A 22008-nucleotide genomic window follows, 5' to 3' on the forward strand; every position below is an offset into this window, starting at 1 on the left:
TTAATGACATCCCCCCCAACAGACACAAAACCAGTCCAGGGAGATTTCTATAACAGACGACTGAAGCATGTCATTCAGGTGTATATTAAATCATAATGTAAACATTTCCTTCCACGCTGTCAATTAGGAGAGCATGCATTGCTTTTGCCCTGCAGGCCTGATTTTATCATTTGTTTAGTCAGCTGATCATTTCAGGGTTCCACTGCGTTAAAACTGTTCGCTACACCCTCGACGCTTCATGTGACGTTAATTAGCACAATGAAGAAGAGAGGGGTGAAAGAAATGTGGAATGGGAGCTAACTTACAAGCACACTTTTTTGTTTTATTCATTGAACGTCATATCATCATGTCAATAAAGAGCATTGTTGTTCCACAGCTTATCGTCATGCCCTGCAGGCTTTGTGTGTCATTTATCATCATGGGTTTGTCTACTCGGCCGCAGTATTTGACTTAATGTGTTGATTAGTTAACTGTTAAGCTGCAGCATTTTCTAAATTGAATCTAGCCACATCAGATTGACTCAAGAGAGTGCAGACCAGCTTTGGTGCTTCTACAAACTGCTCAGTGTCTTGTGACCCGTTTGCATTAAATAAAAAGGGACCACCTAGCCTCCCTGCTGCCCAGTGATTGTATAGCCGATGCCTTTCAGAATAAAATATCTGATAAGTACACAATTCCAAGTTAGAAAACATGACTTGAAGTAGAGAAACTGGTTTAGTCTTTGGATCCCAACACATTCAATCCTCCCACAGTCTTTCTCTCCGGGGTCTGTCGACGTAATACGAGGCTCTAAGTTATCTAAAAAGAAATGTGTAATGATGTAGTTTAGTTAGTATGTTATATATGCTTGCCGTATAGAAGAAAAAAAGATTGTGACCCTGTGCTTGTGATTCTGTGTTGATGTTCTTTAAAAAAAAACGTTAAAAAAAAAAACAGTATTTCAGTACGAACAGAGCTGGGAAGGCATGTGTTAGAATAACCCAAAAACATGTACACACATGTAGACATACGTTTAAAGTTCCATGTGAGAAGAGGAGGAAATATGGTTTGCATTGAAGGAATGCTACAAAAACATCAGAGACTCCCCCACACTCACTTCCTTCAAGAAATCCCTAAAAACTCACCTTTTCATCACTGCCTACAACCACTCTCATCCTCTTCCCTCAAAACTACTTGTATGTTGTATTGTTCTCTTCGTTTTTGCTTTGTTTTTTGTTGTTTCCTGTCAAAGCGTCTTTGAGTATTTAGAAAAGTGTTATATAAATCTAATTTATTATTATTATTGTAAATATCAGGAAGGTAAAACACACAGTTATGAAGTGAAGAGGATCAGTTCACTCAGATCTGCCTGCTGTAAATGATCACTGTGAAACTTTTGCATAATATCAAACCTGAGTTTGATACTATTTAAAGATGGTTGGCAGTTATTATTTTGCAATCCATTTGGACTTTTGTAACTGCTTCTCCTTTAAGAGCTTCCACTGTTTTTGGATGAGTCAGCCAAATTATTAACCCATAAAAAATGGATCATCATGAAAAGATGCACGCATGAACATGATGTTATTCACACTGCAGAAGACGACATGATTGTTCTTTTTTTAAGATTGTAAGAGGATGTATTTACCATCATCTATTGGCTCTGTAAGTTAACAGAGCGAGGCCGTGCAGGAGTTTCTGCTTGTGGGGGAGGGGGGGCTTTAAAGAGTATCTGACACAAATAGATTTTTAAGTTTGCTTTGAGCACACACACACACACACACACACACACACACACACACACACACAGATATCAAACAGTGACATTTGAAACAATGCTCCGTCAAACTTCACCTACTTTGTGCCTTCGTGTGGGTGTGTGTGTGTGGGTGTGTACCAGTACACAGTCAGTGTGTCATTATGGAAATCTCCAACGACGCACTACGATACAGCCCGTCTGGCTGCAGAGACCGTTGGGAACGAGCTGATTTATCTGACAGATTATGTAGATTAAACAGGTGCTCTCCTTACAGACTATATTCAAATTCTGTCAGTATGAACGCAAAAAAAACAAAAGAACTCACAGACGTTATAGGACAATAATAATTGTTTACCGTATCGTATAGCAATGAATCCCTGAATGCATCACTTTGATATAAAACCTCTATATGTTTCACCTGCAGTAGGTTAATTACAGTGTGAGTGTTGTGTAAACTGCTTTGGCAACAACATGCTTTGTACGTGCCAAATCAAAAGTGTCTGAATTGAAACTCATGAGTCTGTCCCACGGCCCGGCATTTAGCTAATCCTTTCCTCCTGATTCCTCCCCTCTCTGTTCTTTCATTCTGTACTGTAATGTTCTGCTTTTGTCAGGACTGGTTTTACAGGTAAGGCAAGGGCACACAAAGGTCGCTCTCTCTCTCTCTCTCTCTCTCTCTCTCTCTTTTTAGATTTTGCTCTTTTCCCTGAGCCCTATCACACTCCTCTCATGGAGTGGACATAAAAATAATTCAGTTAAAACGATAGATAGGGAAGTTAAAATACAAGAAAGGCGAGTCTGCAGGGCAGGGAAGTCTATATGCTCACTGAAGGAGAGCTGAGAGCCGGCATAGTGCCACTAGTGATACTCAGGCTGTACAAAGTCAACAACCGACCGAGCAGACGCCACCACTTTGTCTTGTCACACATCCAAATATAGCTGCAACGCCTTCTTCTGTTTTGACTGTACTGTGAGTGTGTGTCTAAATCACACTACAGCTTTCAGAGGCCACAGTGACTTTCAGGAGATAAAGATGTCATTACCTCAGGGTGTGTGTGAGGCCGCAAGAACCTTAAAAAAAGACTTTGATGCAAATTAAGGCACTGAAAGGAGAGAAGGAACTTACAGAGGTGAGGACAAGCAGATGAAAATAAAGAGAGCAAGAGAAAAGCAAAAGAGGAATGGAGTACAAGGAGTGACAGGACGACCTGACATCGCTGGGAAAAGTCAACCGTCTCCTCTTGACCCAGTCTCTCTCTCGCTCTCTCTCCCCTCATCTCTGTCTCCTGGAGCCTGAAGTGGCATGCATCTGTGTTACCATAATATCAACATGTGTGAGTGAGTGTGTTGAAAGGGTTCTTTACATCACAAGCTGCAACAACAACCTGACACTTCTCATCGTCTTATCTCTTCTTTATTTTTATTTTTTATTTTTTAACACCCCTCCAATAAAAAAGGTGCACGTGCAATTTGTTTCCTGGTCATGTCAGAGCAAAAAAGGATTGCACAAACTTGGAACACTTTGCATGTGTGTGCGTGTGTTTGTGTGTTAATGCACACATGCATGCATCCCAAGGAATTGCTGATCCTAGTTTACAGCGTGTCTGTTCAGCTCTTTGCCAAAGAACAGAATACCTAATAATTCACTTTCTTACCTAATAATTCACTTTCTTGTCTACATTTGTAAATTTTGCAATTACTGTACATAGCACAGAATTACTGTACATAGCACAGACTCTTGCACTTTCTGCTTATTTGCACTTCTGGTGAGATGCCAAACCTCATTTCGTTACTCTATACTTGTATATGTGTAATGACAATAAAGTTGAATCTCATCTCATCTCATCTCATCTCAATAGCGAACAATCACCTGGTAGGAGCTGCAGACTCAAGTCTGGCTCTTCTTTTAAAAAGTGTCGATGTCCAAATATTGCTATTTATACCTTGGACAATTGTGTCTTCACTTGCATGACAAAATGTTTTAGCATATAAGTGACATTTCCTCATTAAATACTGATATGGAGGTGTTGAATGATATTTGACTTAAAAATGATTTATTGTTTCCTGAGCAGCACATCTGAAAATATTAAAATATTATATTTAGGGCTTCAGGAACTTTAACCGAAAAATATACAGCAGGTTTGCCATTTTAAATAAAGAGAACCAGCATTTCTTTTGCATTGTGAATTATTTAAACCAAAATTAATTGCTAATGTTATGAGGATGATTTCCAGTTCATTTAATAGCCTAAATATTACTCTCCTCATGCAGCACAAGAAGAGTCAAAAACGTATAGAAAACTTTAAGTTAAATCTTACTATTCCTCACTTCCTGATTTACAAAAGCAAAGCCTAAACTTTGTGCTGAAAGTGCATTTTTAACCTTCCTCCAAACTGACTAAAATACTGCCTTCCTTTGACATCACAGAGGTGAAGAGGGAATCATGTCCAGAAAACAACAGACTCTGGTCACAACATGCACAGAGAGCACTTTTAACAAGACTGCAGAAGTCTTCACTGGAGAACAGAATGCTTAAATTACTGAATGCTCGACACAGGATTACTTCTTGTTTTTAACTTGATCCAACTTTTAAATGAAATCTGACTTTTTTTTTTTTAAACGATGGCTGACAACATTTAGACGCAGTTACTTTCTCCTGCAGCTGAGACCACCATGAATGAGCTCACACACTGGACTACAAATGTATTTGCGTGTGTGTGTGTGTGTGATAGTAACAGAGGATGGTTGATGTATAATGCAACATGGGTCTAGTTTCCCAAGTCCTGACTGAGTTTCCATAAACATCCAAGACCACTGTCTCTAAGGTCAGCAGACTCACACACAAACACGTGAGGACACACACACACAGTCACACACACACAGTCACACACACACACACACACACACACACACACACACACAGTCACACACAGTCACACACACACACACACACAGTCACACACACACACACACACACACACACACACACTCAGTCACACACACACACACACACACTCAGTCACACACACACACACACAGTCACACACAGTCACAGGACGTCTCTTGGATTATGTTGCTGCTGTAAGAACATTTTGAAGTATCATTCCCAGCTGATAAAAAGTATCAGAGAACAGGAAACACTGGAGGATTAACAAAGGAAAGAAATGTCTCTCTCCCTCTTTCTCTTAACTTCACGTTGCACTGATAACCCTCGGTAATCAGAGTTTCAAACACACACACACACACACACACAAACACACACACACACACACACACACACACACACACACACACACACCGCAGCAGGCTTCCAGTGTGCAGAAAGATCCCAGGAGGGTGCCGGGCCAGGTTTTGTCCTTCTTTTCTTCACGTATGTAAATGTGCACAGAAATGGCAAACTGCAGACGTAAAGAAAACAATAAATAAATAAAGCCAAAGACACATACCCGTGCTTGTGTTGTAAATATCCGGCTATGTTGAAAACCCCAGTAGCACTTCTGCCTCGGCCAGCTCACAGCAGGATCTATAATTAGACGGAGAGCTCCACTCCCCTCCAGTCATCTTTTACAGTCGGCCACATCCTCTTTTTTCTTTAACTCCTTCTCTTTCTTCTTCTCCTCCCTCCCTCTCTCTGTTTGTTGACTCTGTCCAACACCAAACTGTTGATTTCATCATTTCATTCACACAGTAGAAGTACCTGGCCTGAGAGCTAATGGGTGTTACCTGCTGCCTCAAGACAGAAATGCTATCTTAAATTTTGTTTCAGAAGCTTTTAAAAACTAAGAGTCATGAGAAGTCAGAAACTAAAACCCTGCAGACAGAAACAAGGTGCTCATATAATGAAGAGCTTAGAGGCCTCTAATAACACTGAAGGACACATTTTAAAACTCCAAAAAGCCGCTGCAGTTTTTTTCAACAACATATTGCAAAACAAGCTCAAATTTCCTGACCGTCGGTGATGATGACCATCGTTTACAATCCATCCCATAAAACAACAGGGATTGTAACCATGGTAACGAGGGCAGCAGGGCTGGCAGGAAGTCGAGTCTATAAAAACACAACAATGAGAGAAGCAGGGTGGCTTCCTGTTTAAGAGCTGAGTTTAGACTTCCATTTCCTCCCCTCTCCTCCCCCCTGCGCTGCCGCGGTGCCCTTGAGCCCGGCGACAGTGAAGCGTTCCCCTCGGAGAACGGGCTCGGACAGTGCATTTAAAAAACAAGCAAGGCTCTCTGAACCCATCCCCCCCCCCCCCCACACACACACACACACACACACACACACACACACACACACACACACACACACACTTTTTCTCCCACAAACACTCCCAAAATCAGTGTCTGTGTTTCCCTCCTCTCTCCTCATTCTCTCTTACTGGTGTGACTTTAAAGCAAACTTGATATCCATTAACGAATCAGATTAATGACTAACAGTGACCCTGAAGGCAACACACTAATGTACCAAACACACAACTGCTCACAAACACAACCATCACACAAGCATGGAAAACTACTACGTAAACTATTGACACTCCAGTTAGATTGTGTTTCATCTGTTGTGCATCTGAACGGGACCGACTCATTCATGTTTAACTGAAGTCAGGTCCAGGATGAACTTTGATAAACTCAAGTGAACTTCATGCATTCTGCTTCAAAAAAATAAAAAATTTTTTTAGAATTTACACATTTAGCTGATTGTGTAATTTTTGCTGTGCGTGCAGACTGGATATGAGGCAAAAATACTCCCATAATGCAACAAATCACAGAGAATTAAGCAAGAAACATCAAAGGGGAAATACAGAAACTGGTTTCTACTCCACACCAGTTTGATGCAGACATGAAGCTATAACTATCTGCTACTCTCGAGTTTATGAGTGCCAATTTAATGAAGAAAAAACTGTTCTTTGGATTCATGTTGAATTTAGAAGAGACATGTTGCAAACCCAAAAGTTCAGTAAAACATTAAGAACGGCAATCAGACATAGAACCAGGGAGTTAATATGCAATCTTTGATTTTGTTTATTCTATCAAAATTCAGATCATTACAGAACAATGATATGGCACATCCTTTTTTTTTAAAAAACATCGTGCAGGCCTAATACCCACTTCATTTTTTCTATTTGCTCAAAATCATGATCACTCTTTCTGGAAGTGTTAAACTCTTCCTGCAAACCAAAGTATTTTCCCAGGAAAGAAAAGCAGTGTATACACACAAAACATCATTTTCATACAGGTTTGCAAAATCAGCCTTGTGCAACACATGATCTCTATAAACAGTCTGCTCCTGACAGTTGGGATCACATGCTCTCTACGCTCACATCAGACATCCATACTTCTGGAGAATCCTGTGCACGTTGAAACAAACAAAAGAAACCTCAAGTATTAAGTAATGTTTAGTTAGATTCCTGAGTCTTTAAAACTTGCTGATACATTAATTTCTTTCCTGTTTTTTCTTTACTCAAAGAGATTAATTAAAAATGTACAAATGTAATATTAGTCTGAGTTTAGGTTCTACTTTGTACTGGTTGAGTTTTGGCATGACTCCAGCAATCTGTTAGCCTACAATGTTTAAAAATAACAAAAGTATTAGTTTCATTACAGTCAAAAACCTGCCTTAGCTTTTCTTGCCTTGACATTCGCAGTTTCAGTGGCATCATTTTAAGGCAGGGAAGGTCGTCTGAAATCATCACGTGATGCTACGCAGCCAATCAAATATTTTACTCTGATGAGGCGCTGCATCTGAACATGGCTTGAGAGATAATGCAGGAACACACGGAGAAGTCAGCGGAGGAACTGAGAAACTAAGTGACAAAAGAAAGTGTCTGCAAATAATGATATAATAATAAACTTGGACTAATGTCAATATATTGTTATTGTTTGGATATTATGTTGACAGAATGCAGACTACATAAATGATGAATTCAGGTCACTCCTCTGAAGCCCTACAATCTGATTTAACACCGTTTCCCCTGGGAAAATGTGGGGGAGGTTTAACAGTGTTAAATAGTAGTTAAATAGTGTTTTACCATACAGATCCTTAGATTCAATGTATTGAAATTTAAGCTTTTTTGTTTTTTTACTGATTATGTTCTCCAGAGTTTCTGCTGCTATATTGGAGATCGCCTCAAAATGTTGCAGCTCACTTATCAATTAAAAACAATGCATCAAATATAACAAAACAATCAACACAGTATCCGTAATCAAAAAGTTATTTATACTAAGTGTTCCTGTCTTCTTGAGGGTCAATTCTCCTTTTTAGTTCAGATTAAACTTGTTTCAAACTGCTTCTTTCAATCCAAACAAACCTCTTCATTCCTCCAGTCTTTTATTGTCTTCTCACTCTCTTTGACATTCTGAATCTCTCCGCTTCATTCCCTCTCTTAGAACGAATAACTTATCTCCTGGTTTCTAACATTTTTACTCCCTGCTTCGTCCTGAGGAATCCACAGCTGTCACTCCCATTCAAAACCTCTCGTCTTCCCCTAGCAGCTGGCAAGACCGACTGTGTGTGTGTGTGTTAGTGTTGAACTGCCTGCCTACAACTGTCGCCAAACTATTTTCTATATTTACGGTGTTGCTCTGTTAGTGAATACTTGAGTGTTGTGAGTGTAAATGGTTGTGTGTGTGGCTGTTGACAAGTTCAAGAGTGCAAGTGTATTTGTGTGTGTGCGTGCGTGCGTGCGTGCGTGCGTGCGTGTTTGTCACAAAGGTTAGCAACATGAGGACGACCCTCTTGAACGAGAACATTTTGGAGGTGTTCAAATCCACACAGGGTTAAGTGAGGACACCTAACTCATCCACATATCTGCTGTGGATCTCCGGCTCATGTGAGCTTTCTCAGAGGGGGGGGGGGGGGGGGAGGATTTAGTTTTCTCATCATGTCCACAGACATCGTACTGTAAGAGACTCATGCACTCCTCAAACTCATGTTACATACATATGCATGCATGTCATTCAGTGTCTTTCTGAGTGGCCTGATTGGCGGTGGAAAGACATATCTGTGAATGAATTTGATCGGTTGTCTTTACCTTTTTTTATTTTTGTACATTTCTTTCAATTTTGTACCTATACCCTATTTAAATGTTTGCAACCTGTCTCTTGATGACCCTGATGAAGGCCACAAGCTGAAACGCGTCGGTCTAATTTGTTAATGAAGTTGGCCTTCATACTACAAAGTGCTGCTGGAGCTTTTTCACCTCTTCAAGGCTTTCACTCTTCATGCACATTGGCAGTTGGTGAAGCTGTGCCAGAAAATCCTCTGCTTCGGATTGGTGGTTAAAACACTCTAAAGGTCAATGTCTGTTTACTGTCTTTGTTACGTTTCTGTTTAAACATGTCAAACAAGTTGGTGGATAGATATACTTATGACTTAACAGATTGACTTTTTATAATCGTAGCTGCCATAAAGAGACCATGTCTGACAGTCAGAGGATGCAGAACGGTGCTTCAAGCGTTATGCTAATGCAAGTATGCTGATGAACAGGTACCTTCTTCTGCAATGCGCCTTGGTCAACAGCTGCTATCTTTTCATCGTTTACATCGTATTTAACCTCATGGTACTGTGACACATCCACGTTAAACTAGATTTAAAGCTAGCTGCTCCACCCCATGAAGCTAAAAGGCTAAAGGTTGTGTTTAAATCTGAGTCCAACATTCTTTGGAGGACAGGTTAAAAGCTTGCTAAGATTTAAAACAATGGCACACTAACACCGAGGGACACAGAAACACCTTATGGGGTGAACAATATATCATTGAACCATCACATCTGTGATGTTCACTTGAGTAAAAGTCACATTGCAAGACCTCAATTTGCATGAAACACGTCATGCTGTTAGTTTTTTCAAAAGAAAATCTCAGCAGTTTCTCGTTTCCCATCGCTCTTCTTTAAGAAAAGACATGTGTATGTTTTTCATATTGCAATGAGTTCTGCAGAAAGATAAAATAAAGAAATGTCATTTTGTCCTATATTATATTATATTATATTGCTGTGAATGTCCAAATACTTGGGCTATAGAGTTGGCTTTGCAGGACTCAAAATCAGTCTAAATCAGACTTTTATTTTGATATTTGAAGAGGAGTTTTGTGACATGAAGAGCGGGTGTTGACATCATGGAAATGTCCGATTCAAGACACACGCACTGACTTAAACAAAATGAACCTAAAGATTACACAACGCACAAACATGTTTCTTCTTTTTACAGGTAAACTGACTGGAGAAGCCGTCATAAATTCCAACAGGGCTTTGTTTAATGTACACAAACACATGTATGACACGCAACAATTATGCATCAATATTACTGCAGCTTCTTAATCTGTCTCCTTTTCTTCCTCTCACTCCGTTTTATTGAAGACATCCGAGCTTTAACACACACTGATGCATGGTTTACATAACGCACATGTGGCACAAAACATTACATAAACATTCCATGCGTCTCTGTCATCCTTCACTCAGACTCGGTGTTGCAATACACCTGAAGCTGAAAACTGTACGACAATTCTTTCACTGGACACACCCACCGACACACACGCACACACACACACGCAGACTGATAAATGTGCATGCCTATGTGTCAGATGAGACACCAGGTGCGCTGTCCGCTTTGACTGATGACAGTAAATCCTCCTGCTGCTGCACAGAGAACAAACACACAGCTAAGAGTCCCACTCAGGGCTTATTGACATTCTCATCTCTGTTTCCTGTCTTTAACGCGGCCGCCAGTGTTACACTGCTCAACAAAACACAACAGCAGATTTATAACTCAGGAGGAATTTAAACCATCTAGTTTATGCATTGTTCTCTGATGGATAATTTAAATTCTTAGGAATATAGAAACAAGATATTTTGATTTCTAATTGGTTTGGATTGCACATAAAGAGAAGGAAAGGAGCACTATTTTTGACAATGTAGTTTATTTTTGACAATGTAGTTTTTTTTGGGGAGAATTTTTAGACACCTATTACTTCAGACTGCACATATACATTTTGGTACGATAAAGCTCCTACCTTTTGTTGTGGCCACTGTGCAGTGTCACTCCAGCCCTGGATGCCGCAGGTGTCCGGTCATTCATCCTAGTGTGCTCGCAGCGGCATTATGTAGAAGAGTAAATGCTCTTGAACAATCAGACGTATGGCTTGTGAATCGAGGATCTGTTTATTTCTCTCAAAGCAGTTCTTTTATAACAACCCAATAATCCTTTTATGGGCAATCACCACACTGAACAATTACAACATGTGTGCTATATAAAGACCGGTTCCTGGAAGTTTCCTGGACAGACAAGTGGTCTTTTAACAGGAAAGAGTGTGTGGGTATGTGTGTACGTGTGTCTTGTGTATCAGAACATGATCTTATGACTTTGCTAAATTCAGAGGTTAGATATTTATTGGTTTGTGCCTGTTGCTGTCCAGATTGTGTGTTTCTGTTGTGCTTCAACCTTTCAAACGACAACACAAGGACCTTAACTTCAATTTGCATCCTGTGCATCATAATTCCTCCATGCTGCATGAGAGCGTCATGTCGGGGATCTTTGAAGAACTTGTGTGAAAACATTCCTCTGTCTTGCTCAGAATCAGCTGTTGATCTACACGTTTATTGCCCCCTCTGGGTGAATTCATTTTTTTCATGGTGCAGCTCCTCCACATTTGGATCAGAGGTCATAGTAGTCATAAACTTAAGTCCTGAGGCTGGAGGGCAGGTATTGCTTTAGGACACTTCAGCAGTGAAAGCATTGGTCGACAACATGGAGACTGAAGTCTGTCTCCATTTCAAGTTTTCATTGGGTTAACACGCTCATCAAAAGCAGCCACGTATAAAAAAAAAAATAGTGTCAATACAGCAGGAAGAAGGTCGACATTTTTATCATGACAGTCCAAAAAAAAAACAAAAAAAAAAACTGTCTGATGATGTGATCTTTACAACAGATAGTTAAGATGGTGAAAACTTCTAGTGGCTCGAGTTATTATTTGAAGTCAGAAGATTAATTTTAAACCTAATTTAAAAAAAGGAAAAAAGGGTAACGCAAAAAATATAAATGTTTGCTTTTCATCTCTTCAATACAGTCACAAATCACACAGCTGTGGCAACAAATCTCTTTAAAATTTACAATAACTGAAAGATAAGGATACACCCGCCCAAGTTCATGAAACAGGTATGAGGATGGAAGACTTTTCACTCAGGAGAATAAGACATGGAGCCGTGAAGTCGCACAAAAAATGTGCCATTTTTTAAGACTACAAAATAACTTGCCTGAATCTCACCAAACTGCTGTCCTATGTGCTTACGGAAATCTAATTCAGAAACAGAGCTGAGCTTGATTAAGAAATATTGTCACGGTAGAGTAACATCAGAACACAAATTCACTATAGATATATTATTTTCCAGTCTACAAGTGCTATCTGTATTGGGCTCAGGAATGTACTATTGGTCGGGCTATATTAGGACGAAACAACTTGTGACTGCATGGGTCGTAAAGTTGTTATTTCAGTGTCTTTGTCATTGTTCTGAAGTGAAGCGTAGCTTTTAAAATGTGAGTTAGCAGATTGACTTCCACATGTCCCCCTCGTCAGTCCAGGCTCCCGTCTCTCATCACTCTCCCCTCTCACATAAACACACTCACTCTGCTCTCCTTCACATCAAACACATTCTCCACATTTCCAACACTGATAAAGCCGCTCAACGCAGCAGCTCACTCAAAGGGTCTCCCTTATTTTATCTTTTATAACACTTATCAAACACAGTCACACAGATACAGCCCCCCCCCCCCTTTATCATCACAACCCACAATAACCACTCAGTCCAGTAATGCAGGAGTGTCCGTCATTGTATCTCCTCTCTCAGATACTCACTCCTCTGATGATACTCAGACATCACAGTGATTCAGCTTTGCAAACAGCGAGTCATGAAAACAGTGGTGACTTGGTGACTGATAAAGCTGATAACCTGTGGTGGTGTCGGAGAGATTGGTCGCTGCAAAAATCTGCAGCTAAAGCTTTCCTGCTGATTAAAACAGAGAGACGATATCTGCTAATCTGAGCAAGGCTTTGGTCTACCCTGCAGGTACCAGACTGTTTGATTTCAAGTCACAAAATTAGACACACACTCAAGCGGGGTTACTTTGATTTTTTGATTAAGAGACGGTTTTAACTTTGGACATTAGACAGGCGCTTCAGACAAATAACTTGTGTTCAAATTTAAAGTTTATGTGTACAAAAAGAAAGAAACCAAGTCATAATATAAATATTTACTTTATAAAAAGCATCCGGTTGTTTGATCCTAAATTTCTCTCATTGTAATGGAAATCTTCATTTTTGATTGCACACGTCATCACATTGTAAAGTGGTAAATGACATAATTAAAGTGTGTTTCATGCATTTTACAAAGTTGTGACAACGCATTAAAAACAAGAGATCTGGGTTTGCAAACTCTGCTTTAAATCAATCTAAAAACGGCTGCTGGAAGCCTAGTGGTTAGTGCACGCGCCCAATGTGTGGAGGCTGCGGGCAGCCCGGTTCAAATCCGACCTGTGGCTCCTTTTCCTAGCCACTGTCCTATCTCTAAATAAAGGCATAAAAAAAGCCGCAAATTAAACCTTTAAGTTGATCTGAGAATAGATCATAGCACATGGATCTCATCTAAACTCTTTCAGTTCAGATTTTAAGGATATAAAACATAAAAGGATGATATCACAATAAACAGAAATACAAATGTAGGCGCTGTTTTTCTGAACCTTTTGCTTATGCAAACACCTTTTCACTCTGCTCATTAAAAAAAAAAAAAAAGGTAACATGGAAGACTTACAAGTTGAACAGAGATTGAAAAACATCTGAAACTTTTTGTTTTTAAGAATCAGAAAAGGTTTTGAAAATGCTTTTTGTGTTCATCGGCAAAAATGTGACGAAAAACTTGTTTTGTACTGCTTCAATACTTTTATCAATTCTTATGGTTTATTGGCACACCTTTGAATTAAGGTTATAACGATTCTAGGGATATGAAGAATGAAACTCACAGGAAAGACGTGAAAATGAGCTCAAATCCCAGCGTCAGACTAATGCAGGGTTCAGAAGGTTAAACAGATTTAATATAGCAATGCTGGATCACATGAGGGGTTCACATGGAGATTATTTATAGTCCTCATAAGTGACCTGGAGCTGGTTGGCTGCCAGAGTCTGGAACAGAGAAGAAGATCTCTGCAAATGATCGTTGAATTGAAGCGTGTTTGTGACATCAGAAATCTGTTTTCGTGTTTGTTAAATGATACGGTAGGTCAAGAGATATTTTGAGCCTACATGTTCATCTTATTTATTTTATCTCGGTTCTTCTTCTCGTGGTTAAAGTTAACGTGTTCCAGGCAGGCAGCTTCATGAATATGCACGGTCACACTCGACTGTCTGCACGGGCAACAAAGGAAGAAGACATTAAAATTCCTGCACATGCTCTGCACTCTGGTCAGGAAGGAAAGCACACAAACACACACACACAATAAAGCTGTATATATACACAGATATGCAGACAAGAAAAATCCAGACATTAACACAATGACAGTCCAACAAACATATTGACAATGAGACATGCCCACATGGACGGGCGTGTGACAAATTAAATATTTAAACTATTTCAGTATTTAGAAAGATTTCTTTACTGTAGCAACAATGATTAATAACTTTCTCCAGAGGGAAGGACACTGACCAAAACTCTTATTCTTTCAAACACTTCAGGTTGGTGAGAAAATGAATCCCTCCAGTTTAAAGTAGAAATCCTCATATTGGTAATTAGTTTTCGATTTTATCATGAAAAATGTGCCAGAAATGTTCTTGTTCAAGCCTCTCAGAGAAGTGTATGAGCTGTTTCCTTTTCTTTGTCGTGGTGAGTTTTTGACTGCTGTTAAAGACAAAACAACCAGTTTGAGTAAGTCAGCTCCTACAAATGAAATATTTCTAGTACAAAAGTTTTTTTTCAAATTCAACGTCAGCTTTATTTGTCCCTGAAAGGCGATTGTTTTTTGCGGCAAGGCAGAATGAGAGAAAAAAGACAAAAGTACATCCAAACAAACAGCCAACACAGCAAAATGTAAGTAATCAGATAAATACATGGGGCCAATAATCCTTATTTAGAAATCATCAGGTTTATAAAGCTTCTTAAACACCAAAAAGGCAGTCATGCATTTGTCTGTGCTCGTTTGGTTTTCATTCTGTTTGCAAGGAAAATGTTAACATCGTTACAACTAAAAAAACTTCAACAGCAGGACGGAGGTCGACATTTTTATCATGACACTCCAAAAAAAACTGTCTGATGATGTAATCTTTACAACAGATAGTAAAAGTTGTGAAAACTTCTAGTGGCTCCAGTTATTATTTGAATTAGGAGAAGTCAGAAGATTAATTTTAAAATGGAAATTAAGATCATAAAACAGGTACAAGGATCGAATAAGCAGATTGTTACTACTAAAAAAAACTTAAACATATTTAGGCAATATTTTCCTGAGTAAACACAGGATTCAAATATTCTATTGGCGACTTAAAGACAATACAAAAAGATTGAATGCAACCTTGATAAGCTGATGAGGACAAGAGAGAGCCTCCATAACTATAAATCCCTGCACATGTTTCACTTTGCTTCTAGTTTATTCTCTCCTTGTGATATTTAAGTTACACAACACAGTGTAACTGTAATATGTAGTTTACTGCACAACATCCTTAACTTCTCCTAAACTCTTTTCACCTCCACTCTGGGCAGCACCACTGTCTGATTTTTGCACCGTCTGTGTGCACATCTGAAAAGGGCGTCTTTTAAAAACCCGTCAATACACAAACAGACACACACACACACACACACACACAACATCCAGACGTGTGCACACACCCTCAGACAGACACACATTAAATAAACATGCATTGTGTCTCTCACCTTCTACACTTCCCCGAGGTTGTTGAAATTAGTGTGAATCTGTAAACACACACACACGCACACGCACACGCACACGCACAAGGAGATCTTCTTACATTTGCTCTAACAACAAGCTATCTGATCCGAGGTCAGTGTCGTCGGTCCCCTTCTGTGATGTGGAGTGAATGTGAGCCGTCATTACTCTCTGCTGAGCTTGAGGTCAGCGAGATCGAAATACAACGACGAGTCTGGTCCAGAAAACATGTGATCAGGGCTAGACTGACATATTGAGCTGGAGTTGGCCTTTTATCAGATATCAGATGTCAAACTGTCACATCATCAATATGTGCAAGATGAGGAGTCTTCCTGACAGAGTCACTTATGATCAGCAGAACTGAAGCAAGTTTATTGTAATCTTTAATCAAGGAACGAGAGATTTTTATTTTCACTGGATGAGGACGTTCTGTCTAAATGCGTTGATGACATGGTAGCATTTTTAAGCTTGCATAATTAATTGAATCTGTTCGGTATCGTTTAAATTTTCAGAAACCTAACACTCCCAAAGCCCATGATGCAATGCTGCAAAAGTCATGTTGCTTTATAATATATGAGTAAATATTAAAATACAAACACCTGGAGGCCCCTTTGGATGCAGGGTTTTTGTTCATTCATGGACAGAAATGTACAACATCTGTGGTGTTTGTATGATTGTTCACAAGCCTTTGTGAGATGACCCCATGCTTTCACCATCAATTAGTAAATTGTAAAAGTAGTGGTAAAGTAAATTGTAAAATAATACACAGAAGTCTTCTTCAGTTGCAAGGCAGATATATTCTGTATTGTTGGTTATGTAGTTCATTTTCACATGGCTGTGAGTGTTGAGTCAATGCTGCGATGCTTCACTAAATTTAACTCTAATGGAAGTGAATGATCATTGGACGATCTACTGATTGCAGTGCAATTAATATGTTAAACAACAATTATCCCTTTGGTTGCTCTTTTTTCACTTTTTCACACCTCCACTTTGCACTTTAATAACTTGGTAGGAATTCCCATCTTGGTATGAGCTCTTGACTGATTTTATTGCAATGCTTTATTTGGTTATATTTTGTTGTGTTGTCTGATTTTTTAAATTTGTTTTCGTTTCTAATGTACGGTGATATTGTCCTTGTGATTCTTGTCTTCAGGAGCTGGGGATCAAATCTTTGACATTCCAGTTGGGAGATGCCGGACTCTACCACTGAGCCACCCTTAAATAGTAGAAAAGGTCAAATATCCCTCTTCTAGGTGTGAGTCCTCTGGTTTGCAACAGTGGGTCGGACAGGGTGAGAAAGTACATTTTTCTGAGCCACATGCCCCCAAGAGTAAATCCTCAAGAATATAATTCCATCAACATTCATAAATTTCAGCAGGATCAAGTGTGTGTATATGAGAGAGAGAGAGAGAGAGAGAGAGAGAGAGAGAGAGAGAGAGAGAGAGAGAGAGAGAGAGAGAGAGAGAGAGAGAGAGAGAGAGAGAGACCTGCGGGGTGTACAGACTGCGACTGGAGGCCAATAACAGAGCGATCGGCCAGCTGACCGCAGCAAGGAGCCTTTAGCTCAAAGGTTAACGCAACAAGAATTGATTTGACACGCAAATAAAACGTTTAAGACAACTTTACCTCAGGCAGCACCGCAAACACTTACAGCCTGTGTGACGGAGAAAAAGAAAAAATACAACACTGTCCCACAAAAATAACAAGACGTAAATAGTCAAACAAACTGCACACACACACACTCTCTCTCTCACATGGCCGTGGGGCCCCTCGGAGGGTATTATGTAACATTACCGCGACATATCAAGTGATTTCACGCACCTAGAGGCAGGACAATAAAGCCATTTGTTCAGCAGGTCAAAAATAACTGCCTCGTACATCGACGTCTACGATTACTGCCGTTAATACCACAACTACTGTGTCTGCACTGCAGCTTTAAGGGGCCCCTGAGTCCAACGCAAACACAATATATCTGCAGAGTTTAATATGGTCGATGATCAGCAAAGATACGTCAACCAGGTCTTGTTGCTGCAGGGACTTTATGCTGTTTTTTTGGAACAGAAATGCTGCACATACTTGAACATGTTGAATGAATAGTGTTGTATAGCTGCAACAGCGCTAACATCCCCCATGATGTTGTTTAGTGATACATTAGCTCTGCTCTAAATGAACTCGAGACCTGTTGATTAAAAGTTAAAGTGAGGTCAGGTTACTCAGACAAACACAACAGTGAGAAAGATTAGTGGGGAGAAAAAGGAAACATTAAACCAGAGTTTAGGCTTAACTGAAGCTCATTCACTCCCTCTAATCACTGCTTTGCTGCTATTACAAAACAATAGGAGAAATATATAAACTTGAAATTAGCCTGAAAATACAAGTTCTAATGTTACACAATAGATATCCACCTTTTGTTTATTTTAAACTATGTATATGACCACTGCAGCTATCACAATCATGACTGTTGTTGTCAGCTGCTAAAGCATCTCCTAACTCTGTTGAGTGAGGTTCACGTTGTTCTATTTATATATTCATGGAGGAGCTGCATTGTTACATGCAGCACTATCCAAAAGTTAACCAAACAAACAGGTTGCTGTGTGTATATCAATGTGTTTGTGAGCAGAAAGATGATCTTAATGTGACATAGGTGAAAAAGATATTGGTCTTGGTATTATAAAACATTTTAATTGTTCTTTCTCCTTACTTTTAACTTTTACAGGAACACTGTGTCCTAAACACAAGCAGGCCTAAGACGATAACATGGTGAGGGAACCCTTCACCTGGAGTCCTCTCTGAGTTTACTATCGATCATGTTTTCTTCTCTTAGTGGGACTCTGGAGATACAATTTAATGTTGACATCTAACTACTGATTCAGAGAGGAGGTTTGTTATTGGGCAGAAGAAGTCACCTGTTCAACAAACTCTGACTAGTTTAAAATGTCGGCCTTGTGGGAGTCTTACACCAAAAGAACTCATGAAACAAATATCGGTATCAGCCCTGATAGTCTCATTTGGTGCATCTCTAAATATTATCCAAAAGAGAAAAAAAGAAAGATCTACATGTTTATCCTTGAGGTATGCAGACTAATTAAAATCCTATTCAAGTAGGTTTTTTTCTGAGTTGAAAAAAGTGAACATTATAGGGTGCAATGTTTTGCAAATCCTCCCATTCTGTTTCTATTTGCGTCCCAACTGTTTGGGGAGCAGACGTCTCATATTGATCTCTGCCCCCTGAATTCAATCCATTCAAACCCTCAATGAGGCAGACTGATATAAAATTGTATCTTATATTATGTTAGATGTGTAATTTACAACCAGAGTGACTTCAAGTAATTTTTTTTTTGTTTGTTTGTAAGTTCAAGAGCAACATAAAGTGTCAGTGGGAAGTAATCCAAGAGGGCCTGCAGGTCTATTAAAGTACTCCTGACTGGTTTTAAAGGGCTGTTTCAGCTTTTTAAAATGGTACTTTCACATCTGGTGCATACTGCTGCCACCTTTGACTGCTAACCAGTCTCCAACTTCAGAGACTCCAGACATCAGGACAGTGTGCTTGACATTAAAAAGCTTTTTTTATGTGAGGTTGGATGTGTGTGATCGGAGAGATTAGAGATGGAGACAAAGAGGAGAGAGAGAGAGAGACAGTGTCAGTTGCCCTGCGTGGACAACACATATGTAACCAGACCCTACAGCAGTGGCCATGACCTCACCGGGTTTTTCCACACACACACACACACACACAAAGAGCACATAGCTGGCCCTTGGTGAGCATACAGTCAGCGGAGCCTGGCACAGAGAGAACCAGCTTCCATTCACAGAGTCATGCATTGTAATCCTACACAGTGCGATCACACGGGCATGCTTCACAGTGCACAATGCTAATCTAAACCGAAAAGCCAGCACACAAAGAAGCCGCTGGGTGACTTGTTTCTGATGGGCGGAGCAGCAGATCAAAAAGGTTTTGATCTCAGGTAAAAAGAATGAAAAAAAAAAAATTGGAGTGTTTCCCATGTGAGTCAGCAGGGACGAAGCCAAGTCCTCCAGGTGACGTTTGTTAAGAATACACAGTGATGGGAAGCAGGATGGCACAACAATACATCACTATAATTTTCATAAAGATGCCCATAATAGTCTCATATTTAGTTGGAAACTCTGATATTACCAAAGTGGACAAAGTAGTCACAATTAGAGCTGCTTCTTTGTATATCTGAATATCGTTTCAGTCATTTTTAAGCACAGATGTTCAAACATTGGCTGCTTCTTCAATGAAACGACTTCCTGCTTTTCTCTGTCATTTATTAAGTGAATCAAGTGTGGGAGTTTTGGCAATTACATGGCGTTACTTTAAGCTCCCTGTAACTGCAATGTGCTTATTTTTTTATTTATGTTTTACAAAGTTAACACAGTCAACCATTTGTTGACGAATCAAAAAACATTAATCTGCAAAATTATCAATGATTTAAACAATTGTTAGCTTCAAGCACAAGTCACTTTTGACATTTCTATTTCTACCCGGTATCCGCACTAGAAGAGAAAAAGTTTATTTTTCAATTTGTAGACATTTTATTTGGATAACTCCAGACATTTCTCATGTTTGTTTTAGTTGAGTCAGGAAGTTTCTTCGGTTTGATTTTACATTTTTAAATAATCTTGGTACATTTGCCTTTTAAAGAGGAAATGTCACAGTCATGGAGGTCATATTGGAAAAACTTTGCGTTCTGCATGACTTATTGAAACTCGTGCTCTGTAAGAATAACTTCAGATATTTTCATACTGATGGTCAAATCGTTTAAAAATGTGTTGTCCTCTTTCTCAGAGATAGAGTGTTCTTGTTACCGCTAAGTCTGTCACCGTCTGGATTTGTTTATTTGGATCCGCTCATATTCGTTCCTCTGTAACTCCTGGCCACCATTTGGTTGTAATGTTTTTCATCCATTACTCTGTTCTGTCTTAGTTAGGGATGTAAAGATGAATCGTAAAATCGTGATAAATCGATTCAAAGGTGTCAAGATTCACATCGGTACTCTGAAAAAAAAAATCACAATAATATGTTGACCGTCAGCAGCTGTAGAGCAAAACTTAGAAATTGAGGACGCTCCGTCGTCTTTTAAATCGGAGGTGTGGAAACATTTTGACTTCCCCAAGACAGAAAATTGAAGAGGTGAGAAGATAACGGACGAGACAAAAACTGTGTGCAAATATTACAAGAAGACAGAGAACTACACAAATAGAACAAACAGCATAATGCAGCATTTAATCCACACCACAACAAGAAGCTCCAATCACCTCCACTTGTTGAGAGAAAAAACATTAAAAGGCCAAACCACACTGACAAGCGGGTCTGCAGCCCCTAAAAGAATATTGTTCAGTCATCATTTGTCTCCAGGAGCATTTTGTAAAATAAATTGTAAGAGAATTGTATCGTGAGTTGAGTGAATCTTTACATCCCTAGTCTTAGTGGCTTTTTGTTGTCTGTTTGTGTATTGTTATCAGTTTGTTGTTTTGTTTTGCCATTTTTTCTGTTATTTTGTCTTTTGAATTGTTGTAAATTTTCCTCATCCTGGCATGCTGTGAATTGTCGTCTATTAGGATCCCCTTCAAAACGAGATGATACAACTCAAGGGGCTTATCCTAATAAATAAAATACAAACAAATCCAGCCATTCATGCATGCAGTCAATCAAGGATGTAACTCAACTCCTGCATCTTCATAAGCAAACAAACACGTTAAAAAACATGGCAGCTCGAGTACGTCTTTCCAACTAGGCCAACACCTGTTTTGCACTTTACTGCACTTCTCTGAGATTCAAACAGCTTAGATCATTTCTGCACTGGAAAAACTGCTGTCACCCAGGCCGTGTAATGCATGTGTACGCTGTAAAAAAAATAAAAAAAATGCTGTAAAGAGGACAAGCTGTAGTCCTGAGGCGGTCGTCTGTAGACTGGCAACATTTTTCCACTCAGTGCTGACAGCTGTGGCCGAACTTCAACACGCTGAAGTAAAATATTACCAAAAACCCACAACACAACTACTTATTAGGCTACAGTTGGTATTCAGAGAAGTTTCTTCAGAGTTGAAGTGTCCTACCTGCTACTGGATGAAAAACGCTGTTCTGTGTGTCCGTCTTTAGGAGGTCAACAGAGGTGCTGGTTCCATCTGTGGACACAAAGAGAAGGACACATGAGTCAAATTCATATCATGAACTTGTTAAGTACATTAAAAAATTTGCTTCAAAGTGTTTTAACAAATTAAACCATACCAAGCAAAAAAGGGTGTCTTAAAGAGGGAAAGATTTAAAATGCATTCAGAAAAGTTCACCTTTAATATAAATAAAATATATATATGAGCCCAAAACGCAAACAGCAAC

The 22008-nt window shown here is 39.4% G+C and overlaps 1 protein-coding gene across 3 annotated transcripts in view; it reads right to left on the reverse strand.

Moving 5' to 3' along the window:
• hdac7a (histone deacetylase 7a) overlaps positions 1-22008 on the reverse strand; it is a 69543-nt gene that overhangs the window by 27580 nt on the left and 19955 nt on the right. For 2 of the 3 annotated variants that reach the window (XM_020635981.3, XM_020635982.3), the window contains exon 2: positions 21729-21797. In XM_020635981.3, coding sequence (XP_020491637.2) covers positions 21729-21797 — 69 coding nt within the window. Of the gene's footprint in view, positions 1-5181; positions 5944-21728; positions 21798-22008 lie in introns of those variants that run through there. The other variant, XM_020635984.3, reaches the window with a different exon arrangement.

Source organism: Labrus bergylta, chromosome 12 (assembly GCF_963930695.1).
Source record: "Labrus bergylta chromosome 12, fLabBer1.1, whole genome shotgun sequence".
Lineage (NCBI taxonomy): Eukaryota > Metazoa > Chordata > Actinopteri > Labriformes > Labridae > Labrus > Labrus bergylta.